This window comes from Erpetoichthys calabaricus, chromosome 11 (assembly GCF_900747795.2).
Source record: "Erpetoichthys calabaricus chromosome 11, fErpCal1.3, whole genome shotgun sequence".
Classification (NCBI taxonomy): domain Eukaryota; kingdom Metazoa; phylum Chordata; class Cladistia; order Polypteriformes; family Polypteridae; genus Erpetoichthys; species Erpetoichthys calabaricus.
This window is the reverse complement of record NC_041404.2, coordinates 148,343,828-148,370,367: the sequence shown is the minus strand read 5'-3', so window position 1 is coordinate 148,370,367 and position 26,540 is coordinate 148,343,828. Positions and strand designations below refer to the sequence as shown.

The 26,540-nt window shown below is 39.3% G+C and overlaps 1 protein-coding gene across 1 annotated transcript in view; it reads left to right on the top strand.

Annotated features, from left to right (window-relative positions):
- flr (fleer) overlaps window positions 1–26,540 on the top strand; it is an 84,501-nt gene that overhangs the window by 2,341 nt on the left and 55,620 nt on the right. The window contains exons 2-5 of the mRNA XM_028814307.2: window positions 1,612–1,677; window positions 13,027–13,236; window positions 19,146–19,202; window positions 21,538–21,673. Of these exons, the coding sequence (XP_028670140.1) occupies window positions 1,612–1,677; window positions 13,027–13,236; window positions 19,146–19,202; window positions 21,538–21,673 (469 nt within the window). The remainder of the gene's footprint in view (window positions 1–1,611; window positions 1,678–13,026; window positions 13,237–19,145; window positions 19,203–21,537; window positions 21,674–26,540) is intronic.

The following is a 26,540-nucleotide window of genomic DNA, read 5'->3' as shown; positions in this document are numbered from 1 at the left end:
TTTGAACCCTGTACTGTACTTTAACAGTGCCAGTACCTTGCAACCAATGTGTTAATGCAATTTTAAAAAGGTTTCTCTAATAACCAATTAGCATTCACACATGGCTGATTGAGGATAAGATGTGGGAGTTGACCAATAGGATACTGCAGAAATGGCTACTTAAAATGGGGCTTTGCAGTCCTTTGTGAATTATAAATTAAAATCGGTCATTTCAAACAGTAATAGCCATTAGCAACACTAGTAAAGACTTGGCTATATATTTTTTAATCAGTTTAATGGTATCTTGACAAAAAAGTAGCAATTTCTATCAAAAACATGAAAATGTCTGAGTGTTTTCAAACTTTTGACTGGTAGTATTGACTGTCACGCAGAAACTGGCAAATCACTGGGCCTGGACCTTAACCTTGATCTTCATCTTAGTCAAAAGCTTACTATGAGCTATGCCTAACAGACCCCAAGAGTTGGAGGTTCTGGGCTACCAAAGCCATGTCATTGAGATTTGTGTCCTTCATGTGTTAAGCGGTAGTATGGCTGCACAACATAGCTGAATGGAAAAGAACAGCAGTGTGGGCATGCATCATTGCAGCCAGGAAAGAACTGCAGCCATATCTGCTGACAGTGAAGCACATTGCACAGGCCGACTGATCGTTTTCATTGAAAATGCAGGTCATGCGTGACCAAAGAAATGGAGGTGCAGGCTACCTCTGCCACATAATTGGAGCTTTGAATCTTTGTTGTGTAAAGTGGCGACACGGCCATGCAACTTGGCAGATATTAAAAGAACTGTGGAGACAAGTGCTGACAGTGAAGCACATTGCACTGGGCAACTAACTGTTTTCATTGCAAATGTGTTCATCACCATTAGGGCTTCACCCTCACCTGAGTAACCAGGCAATTGTATTTCGTAAAAAGCACATAAACAATCTTACTTTGAGGACCAGAAGTCCAAGCGTTTGCTAGTGCAGTAAATAATTTATTGAAAAAACACTTAAGGCTTAATAAATCAACAAAAAAAATTGAATAATTATTCAAGTAAAGAAAAACTAAACCTCATACACAAAGGAATACTGAAAGGCTACTTTTACAGTAAGTATATCAGCTATAAAAGGGAGGAATTCTTAAAAGCAAAAATTTAAATAAACAATAGTTAATCTGAAGAAAATTCCAAAACAGGGGAACTCTCACATGGATGACCTAAACAAAAGAATATTCTCAATTATACCTTGATCTTAACTTTTTAATCTTTATTTATTTTCAAATCATAGACACAGAGTGTAGTGCCTATTGCAGAATGGGTTGTCAAATGCCTTAAATTGGGGCTCGGGGTACTCCTGGTAAAAGCCCATCCCCTTAGGCTCAAGAAAAAGAGGAGAAGGCATCAGGCAAAATAAAACCGAAACACGGGGAGATCATTAAAAACTGTTGACGATAAAAGATAATTAATGAAAACTTATTAAATACTAAAAGAAAAAGAAAACCAATAACAAAACTAAGCCTATTAACCAAGTCCCAGCAAGAATCTGGAAATACATTTTTAACTTGGTATTTTTTGTTTGTCCCATCTGTGCCAATCTACTTAAGTATTATTACTTTTTTTTTTTTTTTTTGCAGATAAAAGATGGACGACATGGAGAAGCAATCCAGATTTTGACTAATGAACTGCAGAAACAGTCTAAAGTAAGTGATTACTAAATCTGTCTTTCCAAGCATATAAACCGTGTGATCTCTTGGAGCACAGAGAAGGGAATGGTCAGATGGATGAGTGGAGTCTCTTCAAGGGAGAATATACAATTGAGGGAAAGTAATGATGCAAGGATGACAAATCGGGTGTGGAGATGAAACAGGGCTGAGGTGGTTTGGGCATGTGGAGCAAAAGGTAGAGAATGTCTGAGTGAAAATGGAATAAGGACAGGAAAGACGTGAATGAAAGAAAGTGGGAGGTAAAAGAGAAGAGAATCATTTTTCCATCTTGTGTAGTTCATAAAGGAGACAAATGTAGGTGTGATTTGAAATGGTCCCTATTTCCATACTTTATGTGCCTATAGTAATAAATCTATACAGTAATCCCTCGCTATATCATGCTTCACTCCATCACGGATTTTATATGTAAGCATATTTAAATATATATCGCGGATTTTTTGCTGGTTCGCGGATTTCTGCGGACAATGGGTCTTTTAATTTCTGGTACATGCTTCCTCAGTTGGTTTGCCCAGTTGATTTCATACAAGGGACGCTATTGGCAGATGGCTGAGAAGCTACCCGGCTTACTTTTCTGTCTCTCTTGCGCTGACTTTCTCTGATCCTGACGTAGGGGGATTGAGCAGGGGGACTGTTTGCACACCTAGACGATACGGACACTCGTCTAAAAATGCTGAAAGATTATCTTCACGTTGCTATCTTTTGTGCAGCTGCTTCCTGAAAGGACATGCTGCACGGTGCTTCGCATACTTAAAAGCTCGAAGGGCACGTATTGATTTTTGATTGAAAAACAAACTCTGTTTCTCTCTCTCTCTCTCTCGTCCTGCTCCTGACGGAGGGGGTGTGAGCTGCCGCCTTCAACAGCTTTGTGCCCCGGTGCTTCGCATACTTAAAAGCAAACAGCCCTATTGATTTGTTTATCTTTCCTCTGTCTTTCTGACAGACTCTGCTCCTGACGCGCACTCCTTTGAAGAGGAAAATATGTTTGCATTCTTTTAATTGTGAGACGGAATTGTCGTCTCTGTCTTGTCATGGAGCACAGTTTAAACTTTTGAAAAAGAGACAAATGTTTGTTTGCAGTGTTTGAATAATGTTCCTGTCTCTCTACAACCTCCTGTGTTTCTGCGCAAATCTGTGACCCAAGCATGACAATATAAAAATAACCATATAAACATATGGTTTCTACTTCGCGGATTTTCTTATTTCGCGGGTGGCTCTGGAACGCAACCCCTGCGATGGAGGAGGGATTACTGTATATATAAAAGTCAATGTATGTATGTATTGTCACAGGTGGCTGGGGGGGACCCGGCCGGGATGCCCCAGAGGACCAGAAGACGGCTTACGCCTTCCCCAGACCACGTGGGGGCGACTGCCCTGGTTCATTTGGGGGCCACCCCAATGCTTGGGAGCCCTGGACCTCAGCACTTCCGCCACACCCGGAAGTGCTGGGGGGAAGAGAAGCAGGGACACCCGGAGTGCTTCCGGGGATGCAGCCGGCACTTCCACCACACTGGGGCGTGTCGGTGGAAGATTGCCAGGAAACACCTGGAGCACATCCAGGTGATTATAAAAGGGGCCACCTCCCATCATTCAAAGCTTGAGTTGGGAGTGGAGAAGGACGGAGCTCGGGAGGCGAAGCAAGGAGGTGGCCTGAAGAGTAAAGCATTTGAGTTGGCCTGGACTTTGGGGGTTTGTGGTGCACTTAGAACTATACATAATTTATAATAAACGTGTTGTGGGTGACTTGAACGTGTCCGCCTGTCTGTGTCCGGGCCGGCTTCCACAGTATGTGTGTATGTAGGTACGTAGGTATGTACGTATGTACCTACGTTCGTTCGTTCGTTCTTTCGTTCCAGCATCACTTCCGAACAGCTGGAGCGATTGTCATGAAACTTGGTACACATGTTTCTCATTGGTCAATTACAAATACTGTAGGGTGAAATCCGCCCTAACCCACCCCTTTCTGGGTAGAGTGAGGGGTAATCTTACGGTCTTGTATGCATGTTATCATCCAGTTGACACTCTGAACGACCATCAGAGGGCGAACTGGAGGTGACTGCCAGCATTCTTTATGTTTGAGCACCACTGTGCACCTATTGCTTTTGAAATTAAATAAAGTTGGCCGGTTCCGAGCATCAGCTGGATGATAACGTACATACAAGACCGCAAGACAAGCACATTAGTGAGTCTTCATTGTTTGTTCATTATTTTTATTTTTAAAGTTTTTTTTTTATATATATTATATTTTTCTCAACAATTAAAAAAAACAAACTTTATTTTCCTCCCAGGCAGCGCTGGGTATTTCAGTTAGTGCATTATAAAAACTGATCAAATGATAAGCTACTGTAATGGAATTCTGTTTCCTCTTTTTGATGTTGTTTAACGGTTTATTTTTTATCCGTTTCAGTCCTTAGTGGCTTAGCATTTAGCGCAGCTGCTTTATTGCTCCATGCAACTTTATTATTCTGGACCCACACAATGTCTGTGTTGAGTTTGCATGTTCTTCCATATTTGTTTGTGTGTGTTTGTTTCAGTATGCTCTGATTTTCATTCTACTTCCTAAAGAAATGAAAGTCAGTTTAACTGGACACTCTAAATTGGCCTTGTGTGTGTGTGTGTGTGTGTGTGTGTGTGTGTGTGTGTGTGTGTGTGTGTGTGTGTGTGTGTGTGTGTGGTGGGGTTTTAACTGAATGTTCATTGTCATAGATTTGTGCCCCATTCAGGACTGGTCCCAACCTTGTGCAAGTTGCTTCCAGGATAGGCTCTGTTTCACTAGACAGTCGAGGACAGAGTATGAATTGATGGCCATTTTTCACTTATGCCATTCTCCATTACAGCTCTTTATTGTTAAAGATTACCACTGGGCAGCAAACATACAAGCCATAAAAACCTGGACACAAATAAATGCACATACACAGGCTTGGTCTGCAATAGAAGTAAAATCCTGTAGTACTTCTTTATATTCCCTGCTCTGCTCTCCAATAAATGAAAGTTATCGCAAATATACTAATAACCCAATTGTGCTTTACTCACTCAGAATATGGAACCAAATTAGGAAGCATTTTAAGATGGAAAATCTTTTATCAGTGGCACCTCTGCAAGGGAACCACCTCTTTCAACCTTCGCAAGTATATCCAGTTTTTAATACCTGGAAAAGTTTTGGGATTAAAATGCTCAGAGATCTTTATATAGACAACATATTTACATCTTTTGAACAATTACGTTCAAAATTTAACCTCCCAGCTACACATTTCTTTTACTATCTTCAAATTAGAAATTTTGTTAAACAGAAATTGCCCGATTTCCCCCACCTTGCACCCTCCACAATGCTGGAAAAAATACTGCTCAATTCAGAGGAAACAAACACTATTTCCGCAATATATAAAATCTTATTAGAGTCCCTACCTTTCAAAGATCCAAGAGGACATTGGGAAGAAGATCTCTTAATCAATATATCAGAAAAGGAGTGGAAGGTAGCAAAGCAGAGAATTCACTCGAGTTCTATATGCGCAAAGCATAGAATTATTCAACTAAAAATTATATATCGAGCTCATCTGTCTCGCTTAAAACTGTCCAAAAGGTTTCCAGGCCAGGATCCAACCTGCGAGCGCTGCAACCAAGCTCCTGCCTCACTGGGTCACATGTTCTGGGCCTGCACCAAACTAACATCATTTTGGACAAAAATTTTTAAGTGCCTCTCAGACAGCCTTAGTATCACAATCCCTCCTAACCCACTAACAGCTGTGTTTGGTGTCCTTCCAGATGGACTTGAATTGGAGAAGGACAAACAAACGGTGATTGCATTCACTACATTCTTGGCACGCAGACTTATTTTGTTAAATTGGAAGAATCCTAATTCTCCTCTTATAAGTCAGTGGGAAACTGATGTTTTATATTATTTGAAATTGGAAAAAATCAAATTTTCAGTTAGAGGATCTGTACAAAATTTTTTCAAAACTTGGCAGGATTTAATCAATATTATTTTAGAATAAGAGAATTAACTATTATTGCATTTAACTCCCTTCTCCATCTCTTATTTATATAGATATTTACTTCTCCCCTTCTTTTGTCTAATGTTGCCTTATTAAAAAGCTTAAAGAAATTTTCCTTTAGCTAAGCTCTCCTTCTCAGGGATGGGGTTTGATTTGTTTTCAAATTTGTTGGGTTATAAATTGATCTGTTTGTATGGAATGATTACAATAAAAATTAATAAAATAAAAATATTAAAAAAAAAAAAAAAAAAGATTACCATAGCATATGTTTTAAGCTGTACATTTGATTCACCCCAAAGGTTTTTAAAAAATTCCACAACCTCCACGTGACCTCATATGTTTATACACAGGATCATTTTATGGTTGTTATTTTTGGAAATGTAACCATGATTAACTAAATTATCTTTAAATCATAAAAGGAAAACCAAAGTTATTTGTGTCTTGGCACTTACAGTATGCAGTTCCTCTCCCCACACAACAGATGCCCATATTTTAAAATCTTACTCCTTCAGGTTAGAATCGGAGTGCAGTGATCCTTGCAATTGTCACATTTTTCTAAAGCAGACCCTTTTGTTTCATCTCAACTTGAAAGTGTGTTTAAAGTTCTGGTGTAATTCTCCTTAAAACCATTAACACAACTTGTAATCTTTGGGCTGGAAAGAATCTTTAAATGACAGTGCACTGACATTTAACATTTTTTTAGTCCAATGCTTAAGGGAAGAAAAATTCTTTTATGTTAAACTGAAGCACATCTTAATCAAAAAGTGGCTCCATCCATCCGTTTGGAACAATACACTTTCTACCGCTAAGGGCAGGGTAGCGGGTTTATATTTATTCTGTCTGTAATTCCAACACTTCATCAATGTTAGGTGGGACAGCATAGTCGCCTTGTGGTTTGCACAGCTGCTTTTTGGATCCAGCATTCTGGGTTTGAATTCTGTGAGTGCACTTTGTCTGTCTGGACTTTACACGTCCTCTGCATGACTCCTTCAGTTTTACTCGTACATCCCAAGTAACCAATCTGGCAGTTCCTGTGTGAGAGGACTTTGCAAAGCAGTGGCTCCACTTCCAGAGCTGCTTTCTGCCTTGTGCCCGTTTGTTCCCCACAACCCTAAATTGTCTTAAATGGGTTTGAGAATGATGTGTTATCAATGTAAAATGAATTTCCAACCAATTTTAGTTCCTTTTTTTTTTTCTTTTCAGAGCTGTTTTATTTTGGCCATCTCTAAAACATCTTTGACTACTGTATCCAAGTCTAGTTTTTGAGTGTATTTTAACATTTCAGTCTAGTTCCCCTCCATCATTATAGCTTCATTATAGAAATTTATTGTCTAAGCCAGTGGTTCCCAAACTCGGTCCTGGGGACCCGCTGTGGCTCCAGGTTTTTGTTCCAACCACCTTTAGTTTTTCATTGGACTCTTAGCCTAATTAAGTGAGTTATTTCCCAGTTTCTGTGTTTTGGAGTCAATGTAGAAATTACAAAGTTTGGTAGATTTTTATTAAAATGTAATGAGTAGTTATATGGGGAATATGTAGTTTTTTTTTAAATCATTAACAGCATTTTCAACCTAATTTCCATTATGCCTTTCCAGGTGTTCTGGTTATTTAATTGATTATTTACTAATTAACGGGTCTGACACTGAAGTCGCTCAGCTTTCATCATCCTGGGTGTCTGCTCTAGGTTAGGAGCATGCACTGATACAGTGCATTGCTGCACCCACCACATGATGAATCAACTCAAGATGTCAGACTGGTACCCGAGTTTAGCCCTGCAATGGGTGACACCTCAGCACCACACAAGTTCAGGTAGAATGGAACTGGTATGAGGTTTTTTTATGGTGGCCAGAGGGCTAAGTATCTATCTATCTATCTATCTATCTATCTATCTATCTATCTATCTATCTATCTATCTATCTATCTATCTATCTATCTATATCTATCTATATCTATCTATATCTATCTATATCTATCTATCTATCTATCTATCTATCTATCTATCTATCTATCTATCTATCTATCTATCTATCTATCTATCTATCTATCTATCTATCTATCTAATTCTGCCACCAACCCCCAGGTTTTTCCCCTGCAGGTTGGAAGGCCTACATGCAGGCCTGGATGCAGATTAATGTCATACCCAGGATGGAGCAATTGCAGGTTAAGGACCTTGTTCAAGGGCCCAACGAAGTAGAGTCACTTTTGGAGTTTACAGGATTCGAACCGTCAACCTTCCAATTGCCAGGGTAAATCCATAGCCTTAGGGTTCGTTTATACTTCACGCTCACAACGCGTACACGCACGCATCATGGCTGCCACACGTTCCCAGCATTCATTTTACGTGTCCACTGAGCAGGTCCTCAGAAATTAACGCGATGCGTGCGCGAGTTGCAGTACCAGCAAAAAGTCAGGGGGCGCAGTGTAATAAAAGTTGAAATGTGACGTCAGAGTCTCTGTTTACTATCTACATGTGACAGAAAGCCGCTTTGAGGATCCTCTGGGATCGATGTGCACGCTTTGATGTTTGATGAATGGTTCGATGTGGTGACGCAAAATGCCGACATACAGATGCATTCGTGGTGCTTTTATATTCCAGCGTCGCATATTCCCGATCGTAATGACACAATACATTTTAAAAGTCTCACATACCATCTTTTGTGCCGTCTTTTTTTCTGGGGCTTCCTTCTGACCTGACAGCAGTAATCGCCACACACAGAACACATTACATTTATGAGATTCCAACTCTCTGCACATTTAGAATCCTTAGATTTATACTTGATATCACTTTCATGATGAAATGCATTAAAGTATGTATGTTACATTTTACAGATAAATCGTTAATTTTGTTTAAATAATGAATACTGTTAATAATTACACACATGGGGGTGATACGGTGCCAGAGTGTTAGCGCTGCAGTCTCGCAGGGAGTCACATCACTGCTATTCCCTACCTGGAGTTTACATGTTTTCCTGCTGTGTTTCCACAGTGTGCTTCGGTTTCCTTCCAAAGATAAGCAGATTTGGTTGCACTAAAATGACGCCAGTGTGTATGTGTGTGCTTGTATTCACCTAGCGGTGAGCTGATGTCTTGTCCAGGGATTGTTTCTGCCTTGTGCCCAAATGCTTACTGGAATGGACACATCCCTGGATTGATGGGTTTAATCATTAAACATCCTTTTCAGAGATATTGTGGTAAGGTGTCATCGGAATTTAACGGGCATTCCAGGCAATTCACAACACAGCGAAGCCGAACCTGTTCCCACCGTGATAATATCTGGCACTGCCACCTGGTGGATTCTTGCAGATTTACGTAAAGTACACACACAAGTATAAACAGTAAAACACTTGCGTAGCAGGAGCTTCCGCTGGAGCATGCGTCACGTCACGTAAAGTATAAACCCGGCCTAAGAGCCAACACTCAGCCCCAAGTGTCTGCTCTGCTGGTTGTTAATAGTCAGTACTAGGTTTAAATGAAGGGAGAAAACTACGCAGGAAAAGGGGAAAATAATACGAAAACAATAAGAGAGTTAAGCATTTATAGTTTTAGAAAAAATAATAATAATATTTCTAAATGTCTTATAAATGTAAAAAACATACTGTTGCATTTTTCTGTTTGCAGAATAAGAGAAGAATAAAAAAGACCAGCTAATTAAATGAGATCAGTTGTTATTGGTTATTCTCACTGATTGTGAATCTGGATGGAACAAAAACCAGCAGCCACACTGGGTCCCTGGGATCGAGTTTGGGAACAACTGACCTAAGCCCTTTGTATTGTCAATGGATAGAACAGATACCTCTGTCAGTCATGTCACTAATTCATTGTCAATTCTCCATATGTTCTTTTCAGATGCTATGTGAGTCACCGTTATTCATGTAGTGTCAACCTCCAAGAGGGTAGGCACCGAGCAGGACATGCCTCTCTTGCTGTTTGTCGGCCGCTCCTCTTGCAGTTGTATTGATGTCCATGCCTGTCCAATCTCTGATATCATCTGTCCACCTCCTTCTCTGTCTTTGCCCTACTCCGTAACATGAATTACGGTATGTCCTTCTCTAAACACACTTGTTTCCTCATCATGTTCTCTGTTCTAAGCAGCAGATGTCTTCGCTGTTGTACTTACTCATTAATTTGTTTTGTGCTCCTCCCAGAAAACTCTGATCAATCTATGATAGCACTCAATCTCAATAGCTTCTAACTGCCGTTGGTCATCCTTCCTCGGCGTCCAACCTTCACATCCATATATTGCAATCAGTCATACAAGCGTTTGTAATAACAACAACATTTATTTCTATCAGAGGTTTTCATACAAATGATGTAGTCATGTGGCGGCTTGTTTTGTGTGTCATTATTGTTTGGCTGCTAAATAAGGAAATAAGAAACAGCTAAGGGGCCCGAGTCACGTTAATTAAAATGAAGGCAAAAGAAGTTAATTAGCACAAACTAGTCACTAATTAAGAAGATGGTGTGGAAATGCTCGGACCCGATACACATAGACAGACACAGAACGTCTTAAAACGCACGCATTTTAATTGCAACCCCTATTTACAAACCCAACCCCCAGTGCAGTAATCACCAACACACAGTCCTTTAGACTTCCTTCTTCTCCTTCTTCTCACTATTGCCTCCAACTCCTCCCATGCAAGCTCTGTCCACTTCCACTCGACTCCGGCTCCCTTGCTGGAGTGAGGCGGCCTCTTTTATACCTCCCCCGGATGTGCTCCACGTGCTTCCTGATCTTCTCCCAGCAGCACTTCCTGGTGTGGCGGAAGCGCTTCTCTTGCACCTGAAAGCACTCCGGGCGTACCTGGAATCTTCTTCTGGCAGCACTTCCTGGTGTGGCGGATGTGCTGCCTTCCAGGGCTCCATAAGTATCAGGGTGCCCCTTGGTGGTGACCACGGGCTCCTACTGGGATGAGCTTCCAAGTTCGGCTCCTGTGGCCCCCGCGCAGACCAGGGCAGCTGCCCTCTCGTGGCCCGGGGAAGGTATTGCTCCTCTCTGGGACCCTCCAGGTGACCCGGCTGGGCAGGACCCCCAGCCATCCGCCACGATGGTTAGAATGAAAACCTGCAGCCACTGTGGACCACCAGTAACGGAGTTCGACACCCCTGTTCTCAAGTCATGTAGGTTACTTAGGTAGGCCCCAGGGAGTATGGATGTGCAGTTTAATGGATTGACATCCAATACAGAGTTGGTTTTTGTCCCGTGCTTGCAGTTCCTAGCATATGTTTTAAGACCTTGTGACCCTGAATTGAAACGAGCAGACTCAGAAAGTGGATGGATGGATGGATGGATGGATGCATTTTACATTTGACCATATACCGTATATACTCGAATATAAGCTGAGTTTTTCAGCACCCAAAATGTGCTGAAAAACGTCACCCTCGGCTTATATTCGAGTCAGGTCCTGCTGCCCCCCATTATACGAACAAGCCAGTTTCCCTTTCGGTTTGTGCACGACGATGATTTCTGCAAGTGTGCAGCAAGCGTGAGAGAGAGATGCATGCACGCACGCACGGGTCGGCTTATACTCGAGTACAGTGATCCCTTGCTATATCGCGCTTCGCCTTTCGCGGCTTCACTCCATCGCGGATTTTATATGTAAGCATATTTATATATATATATATATATATCGCAGATTTTTTGCTGGTTCGCGGATTTCTGCGGACAATGGGTCTTTTAATTTCTGGTACATGCTTCCTCAGTTGGTTTGCCCAGTTGATTTCATACAAGGGACGCTATTGGCAGATGGCTGAGAAGCTACCCAGCTTACTTTTCTCTCTCTCTTGCGCTGACTTTCTCTGATCCTGACGTAGGGGGATTGAGCAGGGGGGCTGTTCGCACACCTAGACGATACGGACACTCGTCTAAAAATGCTGAAAGATTATCTTCACGTTGCTATCTTTTGTGCAGCTGCTTCCTGAAACGACATGCTGCACGGTGCTTCGCATACTTAAAAGCTCGAAGGGCACGTATTGATTTTTGATTGAAAAACAAACTCTGTCTCTCTCTATCTCTCTCTCTCTCTCTCTCTCTCTCCCTCTCTCTCCCTGCTCCTGACGGAGGAGGTGTGAGCTGCCGCCTTCAACAGCTTTGTGCCGCGGTGCTTCGCATACTTAAAAGCCAAACAGCCCTATTGATTTGTTTGCTTTTCTCTATCTATGTGACATTCTGTGCTCCTGACACACACTCCTTTGAAGAGGAAGATATGTTTGCATTCTTTTAATTGTGAGATGGAACTGTCATCTCTGTCTTGTCATGGAGCACAGTTTAAACTTTTGAAAAGAGACAAATGTTTGTTTGCAGTGTTTGAATAACGTTCCTGTCTCTCTACAACCTCCTGTGTTTCTGCGCAAATCTGTGACCCAAGCATGACAATATAAAAATAACCATATAAACATATGGTTTCTACTTCGCGGATTTTCTTATTTCGCGGGTGGCTCTGGAACGCAACCCCCGCGATGGAAGAGGGATTACTGTATATACAGTATGTGAATGTGCACTGTAATGGACTATTATTTTCATTATCTATTGCATATTTTCTTTTTAATACTACGGTATCAGCAGTGATTCAAAAGCAACAGTCTATCTATTTGCTAAATCCTTTCTCCTTTCCATCAGTCCATGCTGTGAACGATCCCCTTTTCATTATAGGGTTGAGGGAGCCTGTTCTGGCAATGCTGAGCCAAAGACCAAAACCAAGATTATGTGGAATAATAGTCTGTTTTGGTTTTATTTTCTTTCTTAAAATTCAGAGACATTACCGGAAACTTGAGTGACTCTACAATTTAATTTGCACAGCACTGTGTGCATTTAGGTACATTCAAGTTTTGGAATGGCTTTTTGTTTCCTATTCTGTGTTTTCAAGTTTTTTTGTTTTTTATAACCACATCCATTTTGGTTCTAGTCCAGTCAAATACAGCATCATTACTTTGGTTTTGAACTCCCTTGAATCTGAAAACCTCCAAGAAGTAAAAACGTTTAAAAGTTTTGGCAAGAGGACAAAATGGAAACTTGTTAATAGGCTGCGTGGAAAAGCACGCCAAGACATCTCAAGTTGGATCTTACTTCAGAAGAACTGAACAGACTGCTCTGCTGTAAACAGTCAAAATAAGCCCAAGTATTTTGACTTTTATTAAGAAGGGTTAAGAGCAAATAAAGTGCCAGTCTGCCTGTTGCAAAACATGTCAAGCTGTCCAGAACCTTAAAGTTCTTATATAAATAAGAATCCTGTTAGCTAATGAAAAATTACATTCATGTGTATATCATTTGTTACCTTTATAGCACAGTACAGTATGTCCTACTCTTATATTCTGTTCATCGTATTTCTTCATTGTACCTCAGTCCAGGGCTGCCCTGTCCCTCCTGGGTTATTGTTACTACCACGTTCAAGACTTCTTCAATGCAGCAGACTGTTATGAGCAGCTCACACAGATCCATCCAGAAGTGGAGGAGTACAAATTCTATTACGCCCAATCTTTGTATAAAGCCTGTAATTACTCAGAAGCTATGAAGGCAACATTCCTCCTGGACAGTCCAGCCTATCACACCAAAGTAAGTCAAACATTATAAATACAAATAAAAATCATAAAACTACTGAATGTTGCATTGCAGTATTCCGACTTGTGGTGCTTTTGAAAATATTAAGTTAGTTGTGTACTATTTGAAAGAACATGTATGTTAGTTTTATGTAGTACATTCTATGGGAGAGTGACACAGTAGTTAGTATGCTGGTTCGAAGGAACCTGATCATTGTGGGTTCACTTCCCGGTTCCTCCCTGTGTGGATAGCGCTTTGAGTACTGAGAAAAGCGCTATATAAATGTAATGAATTATTATTATTATTATTATTGTCTCTGTTGGGTTTGCATATTGTCCATGTGGGCTTTCTCTAAATTACTTTAGGTATCTGTTGCATATTTTCTATTTAATACTACTCCTAGCTATCTATCTAGCTATCTATTATGTACTGCCTTTCACCCTATCTATTTTGAAGTCCAGGTTGCGTACAGCCACTCTAACCCCATCACAAACAGGCAGGACACCAATTGCCACACAGCACACGGTTTATTTACACAGTGTTGCCTTCCACAGACAACAAGACACAGAGCAGAACACAGTCCCTTTGGCCGCCAGTCCTTCTGCCTCCACTCCTCCTCAGGCTTTGTCCTCTTCCACCCAACTTTGGCCATTGAGTGGTGGTGACTTGCTCCTTTTATAGGGCACCAACGAGTTTCTTCCGGTAGCACTTCTGGATGTTGCAGAAGCGCTGCCAAATAGGGCCCTGTAAAAGTCCAGGCGCTGCCTGGTGGTGGCCATGGGCCCCAACAGGGTTGAGCTTCCATGCTCGCAACCCGTGGCACTGCTGCAAGCCAAGGGGGCTGCCCTCTATCGGTGCAAGGGAGAAACAGTCTTGCAAATACTCTCTCCCCCGGTCATTCCATAATTGGGGCCTCCCGGCCAGGTAAGGACTCCAGCCATCTGCCTATATATATATATATATATATATATATATATATATATATATGGATATATGGGATGCACACTGTCTGTCTATATATATATATATATATATATATATATATATATATATATATATATATATATATATATATATATATATATATATATATATATATACATACAGTGGTGTGAAAAACTATTTGCCCCCTTCCTGATTTCTTATTCTTTTGCATGTTTGTCACACAAAATGTTTCTGATCATCAAACACATTTAACCATTAGTCAAATATAACACAAGTAAACACAAAATGCAGTTTTTCAATGATGGTGTTTATTATTTAGGGAGAAAAAAAATCCAAACCTACATGGCCCTGTGTGAAAAAGTAATTGCCCCCTTGTTAAAAAATAACCTAACTGTGGTGTATCACACCTGAGTTCAATTTCCGTAGCCACCCCCAGGCCTGATTACTGCCACACCCTGTTTCAATCAAGAAATAACTTAAATAGGAGCTGCCTGACACAGAGAAGTAGACCAAAAGCACCTCAAAAGCTAGACATCATGCCAAGATCCAAAGAAATTCAGGAACAAATGAGAACAGAAGTAATTGAGATCTATCAGTCTGGTAAAGGTTATAAAGCCATTTCTAAAGCTTTGGGACTCCAGCAAACCACAGTGAGAGCCATTATCCACAAATGGCAAAAACATGGAACAGTGGTGAACCTTCCCAGGAGTGGCCGGCCGACCAAAATTACCCCAAGAGCGCAGAGACGACTCATCCGAGAGGTCACAAAAGACCCCAGGACAACGTCTAAAGAACTGCAGGCCTCACTTGCCTCAATTAAGGTCAGTGTTCACGACTCCACCATAAGAAAGAGACTGGGCAAAAACGGCCTGCATGGCAGATTTCCAAGACGCAAACCACTGTTAAGCAAAAAGAACATTAGGGCTCGTCCCAATTTTGCTAAGAAACATCTCAATGATTGCCAAGACTTTTGGGAAAATACCTTGTGGACTGATGAGTCAAAAGTTGAACTTTTTGGAAGGCAAACGTCCCGTTACATCTGGCGTAAAAGGAACACAGCATTTCAGAAAAAGAACATCATACCAACAGTAAAATATGGTGGTGGTAGTGTGATGGTCTGGGGTTGTTTTGCTGCTTCAGGACCCGGAAGGCTTGCTGTGATAGATGGAACCATGAATTCTACTGTCTACCAAAAAATCCTGAAGGAGAATGTCCGGCCATCTGTTCGTCAACTCAAGCTGAAGCGATCTTGGGTGCTGCAACAGGACAATGACCCAAAACACACCAGCAAATCCACCTCTGAATGGCTGAAGAAAAACAAAATGAAGACTTTGGAGTGGCCTAGTCAAAGTCCTGACCTGAATCCAATTGAGATGCTATGGCATGACCTTAAAAAGGCGGTTCATGCTAGAAAACCCTCAAATGAAGCTGAATTACAACAATTTTGCAAAGATGAGTGGGCCAAAATTCCTCCAGAGCGCTGTAAAAGACTTATTGCAAGTTTTCGCAAACGCTTGATTGCAGTTATTGCTGCTAAGGGTGGCCCAACCAGTTATTAGGTTCAGGGGGCAATTACTTTTTCACACAGGGCCATGTAGGTTTGGATTTTTTTTTTCTCCCTAAATAATAAAAACCACCATTTACAAACTGCATTTTGTGTTTACTTGTGTTATATTTGACTAATGGTTAAATGTGTTTGATGATCAGAAACATTTTGTGTGACAAACATGCAAAAGAATAAGAAATCAGGAAGGGGGCAAATAGTTTTTCACACCACTGTATATAGAGATATGATATATATACAGTATACTGGAAATAACTGCACAAAGTTTTGTAAAAATAAGTGCAGTGGTTTTCACGTGAAGTTGTAACAAACAGACAGAAACAACATTTGCATGCATATACATTATATAGATATATACAGTATATATAGATGGATATATATATATCTATATATATATATAGATATATATATATATAGATATAGATATACTGTATATATATATATATATATATATATATATATATATATATATATGTATATATGTATATGTAAGTATTTGAATGCAAATGTTGTTTCTGTCTGTCTGTTACAGCTTCATGTGAAAACCACCACACCAGGGCCGGATTAAGAGCTTTGGGGGCCCATAGCATATTTCAAATTTGGGGGCCCTGTTGGTCTGCATCATCTGAAGTTTAGATTATGAACAGTTCAAACCGGACTAAATAATTATTTTACTCTCGATTATAATAAGAATCTTATAATATTTATGTGAATTTTATGTGTTGGGCCCCTAAAGTTTTGTTGTGTAAGAAATTTACAGTTTAAAAACGTAAAGATAATATTTTTAAAGACCAGTTTTTCAATGCTACACTTTTTCATTAAATATTGGGTCCACCATTTGGGGGCCCCCGAAATTGCGGGGCCCGTAGCATATGCTACATGTGCCTATTGGTTAATCCGGCACTGCACCACACTTATTTTTACAAAACTTTGCAGTTATTTCCAGTATCATCTAACTGTGAATATCAGCTAATACAATTTTAATTATCTACATATAAATATCTAGAAAAAATAATAATCAGAACAAGCTCACTAAAGGTTGGCTTTTTTTATTGGATCTTTTTGGCTTTTTATTGGACCATTTAACCTCAATCTAGATCACAACATGATATCAATGTTACTTTTTTTTTTTTTTTTTTGAAACACTTCAAAAGTATAAGTGATTGCAGAACAAAACAACATCAATTTGAGTTCTTTATGTTGACCACAGTAATTACTGAGAATTTTTAAATATTTAAGCATGTTAAAAAAAAAAAGAAAGATTTTTACGTTTAACAGTTGATTGTATCAAAAATCTATTCCGTGTTTTCTGAATGGGTGTCTTGTGACAAACAAAAATGGTCATATTAAGTTGTTGTCTGGAACAAAGAATAAGCAGACAAATGACCCATCTGTGGTAAGATCCTTTGATTGAACTAGAGTAAAAGTAGTGAGATGGTGGGATTGAGAGGGGATGCACACTCCCTGGGGTCAGGGAGGAGAAGGAAGGCGTTTGTGCCACTCAACCCTCGTGTGTCTCTGAGCAATCGAGCTGTATATTATGACTGTGGTGTATTCTACGCACATTATTACATTTAAGTATTATTACTGAACCATTTAGATGATTATTATTACTGTTGTATGAATTGTTCTTTGCTGCAAAATTACTTCTCTTACACTTATTTTCAAAGTCAAAGTGAACTTTATTGTCATCTCAACCATATACAAGTATACAGATAGACGAAATTGCGAAGCTCAGGGTCCACAGTGTAACAACATGACGTGCAAATAATAAATTAAAAATAGAATTTAAATTTAAAATTAAAACACAAAAGAAGACATTTTGCAAAGACAAGACAAAGAAGTAGCAGCAATATTGACATGTAGTTAGCAATATGAACATTTATGTAATGTATGGTATTTGCAATCTAGATACATAAATATAGTCAATAGATATGTAATATAATAAATAAATAATAGATATAGATAATATAGATAACTTCAGAGTAAAATTTTGCAAGGGCTTGATAAGCTCAGAATCACTAGATACTCAATAATACCAGAAAAAATACATGCCTTTCTGTGGCGATTTGGAGGTCAGAAGTGTCAGGTCTGCTTTTTATTTATTTTATGTGCATCATGTACATTTTATCACTCTTCTGGGTGATGCTGAGTAGAACAGCTAGTAAATTCATTAATGTTGAAATTTGCTTATTGGTTATTCTAGTAAAGCCGTAGAAATTGAGGTTTTCTATGGAGTTTCCATACATCCAGTTCCTAAAACAGTTCTTGATTATAGGGTTGTGACAACATCAATCAACAGACAGAGAGCAGTAATAGATAGAATGCTGGTCATTGTAATTGACATTCAACACTTCTCACCAACTATGGAAAAACCTTGTAAGTCGCATCTTTCAAGTTTTCGGCAAATTGAGAAAATGATGCCGCCCCGATCTCTAGATTTCATTTTTCCTGAGCTTCTTGTTTTTTTTTTTTTTTTCTTCACACGTCAACAACACCTGCCATTGAAATCATGTAGTCACAGCATTTAAATCATTAGATCACAATCCGACGTTTTCATTGGTCTTTCCTCATTGGTCAGTGGAGTTGCTAGGTTTTTGTCTTGCAATATGTAAAATACTGTGTACAGACGAGCTTCTTGCATCGTGCTATGACCAGAATGAAGACATATTTGGCCATCACTACTACTTTATAACATCAGGAAAGACCTAGTGATTCCAAACACTAAAAAAAAACAAAAAAAAACTCAATTTTGAAAAAAATGGTAATTACTAGGTTTTTCCATTGCATGTGAGACTTGCTTATGCTCGATCAGTTAGGACAAATAATTAATATAATAGACACATCTTTCTGTTGTGTAAGGAAAATGTAGTACCCAAGGAAAAACGATGCAAAGATGGAAATAATGGGTAAGTTCCATGTATTAGCAAATAAACACTGCTGTTTGGAGCTGTGATGTGATATGCAGTGGTAAGCGTAGACCATCAGGTCACCCACCTCAAAATACGACAACTTCACTAAAACGTAATGCAGTTAAGTTGGGTATGGGATGGGGAGAGAATAAGGAAAATGTCAGATTTGCTGACACTTGTAAGTTGTATAAGCCATTGTTTATGAAAAGGGAGCCGATCATAGAAATGCACATGAATATCAGCTTTATGGTTTTTTTTTTGGTTTTTTTTTGCATTCCCAAATTCAAAGCAGCATTAGAAGAAGTAAATATGTTGCTTACTGTTCAAGTATTCAAAGGGTAGGGATACGTGAAGCCAATAATATGATTTTCTGTCCAGTCTTTTAACAAGAAAAAGTAGCCAGGCATGGGACTTACTTTTTATGACGCTGCATTTTTTATTTATATAACAAATACCTTTTGGATTGATACTGTTGCTTTCTTTTATAATTGATTCTGTTTTAGATATTAAAACTGCAAGCAGCAATCAAATATGGTGAAGAGGACATTTCAGGAACAAAGGTAACAAAAACATAATTATCTTGTTAGTTACTTTTTTATGAATCTGGAGATAAAATATTCACATCCTATTCAAATCTAAACTTTATTCATTTATTACATATTAAATAACCAAAGTATTGTTTATAAGTAAATGGCACAAAAAGAAATTACAGAAATTCATCACATTTTATTCCAATCTAAACTTTATTCATGTATTTAATATTAAATAACCAGAGTATTGTTTATAAGTAAATGGCGCAAAAATAAATCACAGAAATTCATCACATTATATTCCAATCTAAACTTTATTCATTTATCCATCCATCCATCCATTATCCAACCCACTATATCCTAACTACAGGGTCACGGGGGTCTGCTGGAGCCAATCCCAGCCAACACAGGGCGTAAGGCAGGAAACAAGCCAGCCCACTGCAGGGCACACATACCCACACACCAAGCACAATTTAGGATTGTCAGTGCACCTAACCTGCATGTCTTTGGACTGTGGGAGGAAACCAGAGCACCAAGAGGAAACCCACACAGACACTGGGAGAACATGCAAACTCCACACAGGGAGGACCCAGGAAGCGAACCCAGGTCTCCTAACTGCAAGGCAGCAGCGCTACCACTGCGCCTCCATGCCACCCTTTATTCATTTATTTCATATTAAATAACTAGAGTATTGTTTATAAGTAAATGGTGCAAAAATAAATTACAGAAATTCATCACATTGTATTCCAATCTAAATTGTATTCATTTATTTCATATTAAATAACCAGAGTATTATTTATAAGTACATGATGCAAAATAAATTGCAGAAATTCAAGTTGAAAAACCTCCTGAAGATTTCTAGATCATAACAGTAAATAACAGTGACCAGCCATTGTCAAGCATGCTATTGTGTGTATTTTTTGATTATGCTTAATGAAAATTCTTTTCCACTTTGTACCACTTGCTGATTGTCTGCCCTATGGGTTTTTCTGCAGTACATTCACCAAAAATCTTCGACCAAGGTACCAGGGAGGTTAGTGAGGTTTATGGCTACTGGAAGTTTGTCTTGAACCATGGAAAGAGCAGAAAGAAGAGGTATTGGCAAAGCCGGCTAGTTACTGTAGAGGACTGCTTCAGTGTGTGCTGACTCTGGGGCATCTTTTTGGTGTGTATAAAGCAGAAACGTAGAGCTGAAGCGCAATGAAAGAAGTTCAGAATCAAAAGAAAGGTGAGGTGAAGCGAAAATATCTGGAGGAATAATCAAAGGGAGCCAAGCACACTGATAACACTTGAAGAAACAGAAAGAGAATATTAATTTAGCTGCCTCTAAAATAAAAATGGTGAGACTAAAGAATGATGTGGTAGGATCAGTTTCAGAGCTGTTTAGGGTATTGCAGTTTTTTTTGATAATACCCAGTCATCGAAAGTTACGTCGTTTTTATCAAAGGGCTAGGCTTTTTTGTTTTTCTTTAAAGGATAGACAGGCAAAATCCTTTTTAGACACAGCACCCAGGGGTTAAGGGTTTTAGGCATTCATTGAAATAACAAGACAGTGTTTTATAGATACAAGAAAGCCCATGGCCTTGTGCGCAAAGATGTGAGCACGGGTGAGCATACAGAAAGCTTTGAGCAAGTTGGGCCTAGATGCTTATGTTAATTCTGCACCATAAAATCTGTACTTATCACCACTGGTTAGAATTAGGGCATTGGGGGTGTTTCTAGACTTCCAGTATCAAGGTTTTGGAAGTAAAAAGATCATATATAACAACTATTTTTGCAATTCCGCCCATTTCAGGGTTCATTAGGACAGGAGCAAGGCTTCAGAAGCATTGTTCCTTCATTATGGATACGTTTAGAAAGAAAATAATGAAAACTGTTTGATATTGGTAGTGGACATGACATCACATAAAAATGTGCAACCCTTTGCCCTAGTGGACCCCCAGTTGTAGTAGGAAAACTGCTCATTTGGAATTGCTTAATACATATATCCTATTAAGATGTGCTTCTTATGAATATGCATATTTTTTCTTTCTTTTCTTATACTCTGTGTGCTTGAATTGAAACCACTTGATAGATCAGTCACATTTAATACAGTTAAATTTTTATATTAAATATGTGTGAAATCTTAGTACATTTGATTAATATGCTCACATTTTTTAAACTGTGATCTGCGCTGCAAAGAATGAAAAATGCAGTTCCTTACTATTTTGAGCACTGTATTTTTAACATATCTCAATAAATTCAAAATTGTGATTGATAGATGATTAAGACAGTAACACAGAATGACTTATACCATCTGACACTCTGTGATTATAAGCAATATAACCTTGTCCATTTTTATTCCTACAATAACTTGTCATCCCAGAGCCTAGTGGAACAGCTGCCATCTGATGATCCAGACAGCGAGATTAATTTGGGTTGTTTGCTGTATAAAGAAGGTGCCTATGAAGAGGCGTGCAAGAAGTTTATCGGCGCCATACAGGTGATAGGGTATCAACCAGGTAAACTGCGTCATTTGGCAAATTAACTTAATTAAAGGGAAAATTAATTTTTGACACATTACTCATTTCGCTTTTCTGCTTTCATCCTCGTCTCTGTGAATTGCAAAGAAATGTGCAAGTAAGACAGACAAAAAAGTAACCAATTGTAAATGTGGACAGCTCTCACAATGTGTCTGGCTGTGATAATTATGAAGATAAATTAGCTAGACTATGACACCTGGCTGCTGTAAGCTGTGACCTAAAGTAGTGTAGTTTAACAGCATTGGACGTGAACAGAAAACTCCTTTTGTGTAAGCTGAACTAAAGTAAGCTCATACAGATAATATTAACATCATTTAATCTTTATATATAATACAATACCGTGGCTGTTCGTTTGTCTGTCCAGGATTTTAAATCACCTGTAGTTCGCAAACTGTTTGACCTATTGGCCTGAAATTTGGTACACGTATACTAAGTGACATCTACTATCCACTTTTGGGGTGATGATTGACCTCCAAGGTTATTGCTCTTTGTATTTTTATTTTATTTTATTTTATTGTAGAATCAACTCTCGACAGCGGCCAGCAGGGTGGCCGTACGGTGCATGCGTAGGGGTGCCGTTCTCATCCCTACCACCTTCGCCGTCACTTCCTCTACCTCTTCATATCTTAAATCATTCTTGAGGCAGTTTGAAGACTTGAGCGCCAGCTTAAGTAAATAACTGAAGAAAACATACTAAGTAATTGCAACACAAATACTGACTTAATCATTTTTAACGCAAAAAGATGCAGACGAAAGAAGAGAAGAAGCGGGCCGCTAGGGTGAAGAAAAGAAGAGCTGCTCAGGAAACAGCAAGAGCATCAGCCTCTGAGCAAACGAATGCTAAACGTACAGAGGATGAAAACTAGGAAAGCTTAAGTCAAGGGTATTCAGTGCACGTTATTGTGCAGTGCGCCGTTACTGGTAAAAAGATATTAGATGTTCTAACATTATACTATACAATTAAACAAAAAGTTGTTAAAGTCTGGTGTCATTCAGATAAGTAAGTTGTGCTTTATTGTAATACTTTTAAAACCCTAATCCTCTAACTTCAAACAAAATGCTAAGAGTAAGAGATGCTGCCTTCAGATCAGGAGATGAAGGGGTTCTCAGATCAGCATAGGCAGAACTTTTCAGGTCCATCAGTAAAGCTAAAAGTCAGTATGCACAGAAGACAAACAACAACTTCTGTGACTCGAAAGATCCCAGACACATGTGGCAAGGCATCCGGGCCTTAACAGATTGGAATATCTCACCACAGGCCTACAGCACTGATACTTGTCTCCCTGACAGGCTCAACAACTTTTATGCACATTTTGTGCCTCAAAACAACACCTGAGGAACAGGTGCTCCATCTGGATCCTGCCAATGTAAGGCAGATGCTTTCCAGAGTCAACCCTCGTAAAGCTGCAGGACCAGACAACATTCCTGGGTGTGAGCATAGAGACTGTGCTGACCAAATGGCTGATGTCCTCACAACCGTCTTTAACATCTCTTTGAGCCAGGCTGTGGCCCCGACGTGTTTCAAAAAGACCACTATCATTCCAGTGCAAAAGAAGTCAATAGTGATGTGTTTTAATGACTACTGCCCTGTAACACTGACTCCCATCGTGATGAAGTGCTTCAAGCGATTGGTCAAAAGACACATCAACTCCATCTTCCCCACTTCTCTGGACCCACTCCAGTTTGCTTACTGTCCGAATCGCTCCATTGACAATATCATCTCCTATACCTTGCATGCTGTATTTTTTCACCTGAACACCAGGGATAGATATGTCAGAATGCTGTTTCTTAAACATGATAATTCCCCAGCAGTTGATGAGACAACTCTCTCTGCAGGCCCTTGACACTCCTCTTTGAAATTGGATTCTGGACTTTTTTGTTAGAGAGGCCACAGTCAATGCACATTGGCAGAAAACATCTAGTACAATCAGGCTGAGCACAGGTGCCCCCCAAGGCTGCATGCTGAGTCCACTATTGTTCATGCTGCTCGCCCATGACTGCACCGCCAAGTCTGAGTCCAACATCATTGTCAAGTTTGTGGATGATGCATCCAGAGTGGGTCTCATCAGCAACAATGATGACACATCCCACAGAGGGGAGGTTGAACATCTGGTGAGGTGGTGTGGTGAAAATAATCTCTCTCTTAATGTCGATAAGACAAAAGAGATGCTCATCAATTTCTGACTGACTATTCACCACTGCTCCTCAATAGTTCTGCTTTGGAGAGAGTCCGCAGCAACAAGTTTTTTGAGGTGTATATCTCTGATGACCTCTCCTGGACAATCAACACCAACTCTATTGTCAATAAGGCACAACAGTGCCTCTTTTTTTTTCTCCGGAGACTGAAGCGAATTGGCTTACCACAACCCATTCTTACCACCATTTTCAGAGGAACTGTGGAGGACGTTCTGACAAACTGAGCCCATGAGCGTAAGACTCTGTAGCGTGTATGGAGGACTGCTGAAAGCATCATAGGGATATCCCTCTCCTATATCCAGCACATCTTACAGATACACTGTCTGCGTAGAGCCTATGTCAATTGGAAAGACGTCTCTTACCGATCACACGCACTGTTTGACCTTTTGCCGCCAGGTAGAAGATACCGCAGCATTAGAACCAGCACTGCCAGGTCCTATAACAGCGTCTTTCCCATAGTTGTCAGACTTTTGAACTCCTACATGTCACTCAGTACCATATCCCTATAACATTCCCCCAATTATGTACTGTCACTTTGCACTCTGCACTTTAGTATTAATATAAAGCATTTCTCAAGCTTTATAGTCCTGTATCTTTAGTCTTGTATTGTATTGTTGCTGTGGTTTTTGGTAAAGTTATGTCAAATGTATGTTATTTTGCCTATGCACCGGGGACTGCAAGGAACAAAATTTCGTTCAAACATATGCTATATATGTGAATGAATGACAATAAAAATTGAGTTGAGTAAAGGAGCATAATATAGGCATTTATAATTATAGCACTGAATGTGGATGCTAACAGTTTTAGGATTTGCAGTGTTTAACATGGCTGCTACTGCTTTTCCTGAAACTGCATTCAAATCCCATTAAATTCCAGTCTCCAGATTTTTATGATCTATACTGGTCTATCTGAATCTGCTTGTCAATGTCGCTGCACACCCTGTACAAAACTGCGTCATTAAGTCTTTCAAAACACATTTTATATGGAAAAAATTCAGTCTTTCAACCAGTGCCAGTGTACTGTACATTTGACATTGACTCATATCTTATAAAAAGGCATCTGTTTTATCCAGTATATTGTGCCATTTATGTTTGATTTTTTTGCACAGTTTAAAAAGGACTGGTTGCTTCCTCATGGACTGAATATCCATGGTTCTAATATTGCACCCAGAAGTTGTTTGCATTCATAATGTTATGCAAAAAGCTTTGGTCATCTAAAGCAGGGGTTTTCAAACTTGGCCCTGGGGGCCCACTGTGGCTTCAGGTTTTTGTTTCAACCAGATTCACAATCCATGATAATAATTGATTACAACTGGTCTTATTTAATTAGCTGTTTTTTATTTTCTCTTACTCTACATTCGGAAAAACCACAGCAGCATTATTTTTACATTTATAAGACAAATAGAAATATTTTTGTTTTTGTTACAGATTTAAATGCTGAACTCTGTTTTGTTGATTTCATTATATTTTGCCTTTTCTCTGTGAAGTTTTCCCCCTTCATTGTGTCTTATTAAAAATGAGCACAGCAGATACGCTGGCAAACAACACTGAATGATCAAAGGCTGCATCTACTTTAGTGTCAGACCCACTAATTAGTAAATAGTAGATTAGTTAAACAATTAAAACATCTGGAAAAGTAGAATGAAAATCAAGATGAAAATATTGTTAAAAAGAAAAAAAAATACATTATTCCCAGATAACTGCTTAGAACAATTTAATATTTTTTTTATGCCAAACTTAGTTTTCTAATTTCTATATTGTTCCCAAAACACAGAATCTGGGAAATAACAGTTCACTTAATTAGCTCAGGAGTCCAATTAAAAACAGAATTTGGATGGAACAAAAACCCGCAGCCACAGTAGGTCCCTAGGACTGAGTTTGAGAACCCCCTGATCTAAAGTATTACATGAGGTGGGATCAACGTCTAAAAATGGAGGACATGAAAACTGCACTTCAAAATGTCTTTAATGTTAAATCACGCATTTGGTATCTTCTATAAACTGCAGTATACCATCTTCCTGATAATAACAGTGCATATCGGAGCTGGACAAGCCAAGGAAAGAGCAGAGTGTGCACTTCACTACTTTTCTGATCAGCCCAACTTTCTCTGCTAATCTTTGTTTAGAGTTACAGACCTAACTAGCTGACTTCCATCATAAGAAGTTTAACAAACAAGAGGAGCTCGTTTGGTCCATTAGAATTGTTTGGGTTAGTTATAGCTAACCACACCCAATATCGTACTTTTAAAATAATCATCAGGGTTTTTTCTTCAGTTATGTGACTTAGTAGCTTTTTCCAGATTCCCTTGATCCTTTGTGTGAAGAACACTTTCCCGGCTCCCCCCTTAAATGCATCTTCCGTTAATTTCCAGTAGGTGTCAACGAGTACATTATTTAAGGAATAGAATTATGATTCAAGATTTGAGGAGTTTGAATTAGATCCCAACACTACTTTGTCTGTTCAAAATTAAAGTCATTTAATTCCCTTAGCCTGTTAGAATTTACATGTTCTTTAAGATGTTTTCACAGCTATCTCATTTGGAGCCATCTTTTAAAACTCTGCATCGACTTCCCCCTTAGTCTGGTTTGTTTAGGTAGATGTGAACATGCTAGTCGCTGTCTAGTGTGGATCCAAACAACCAGACTGAGAGC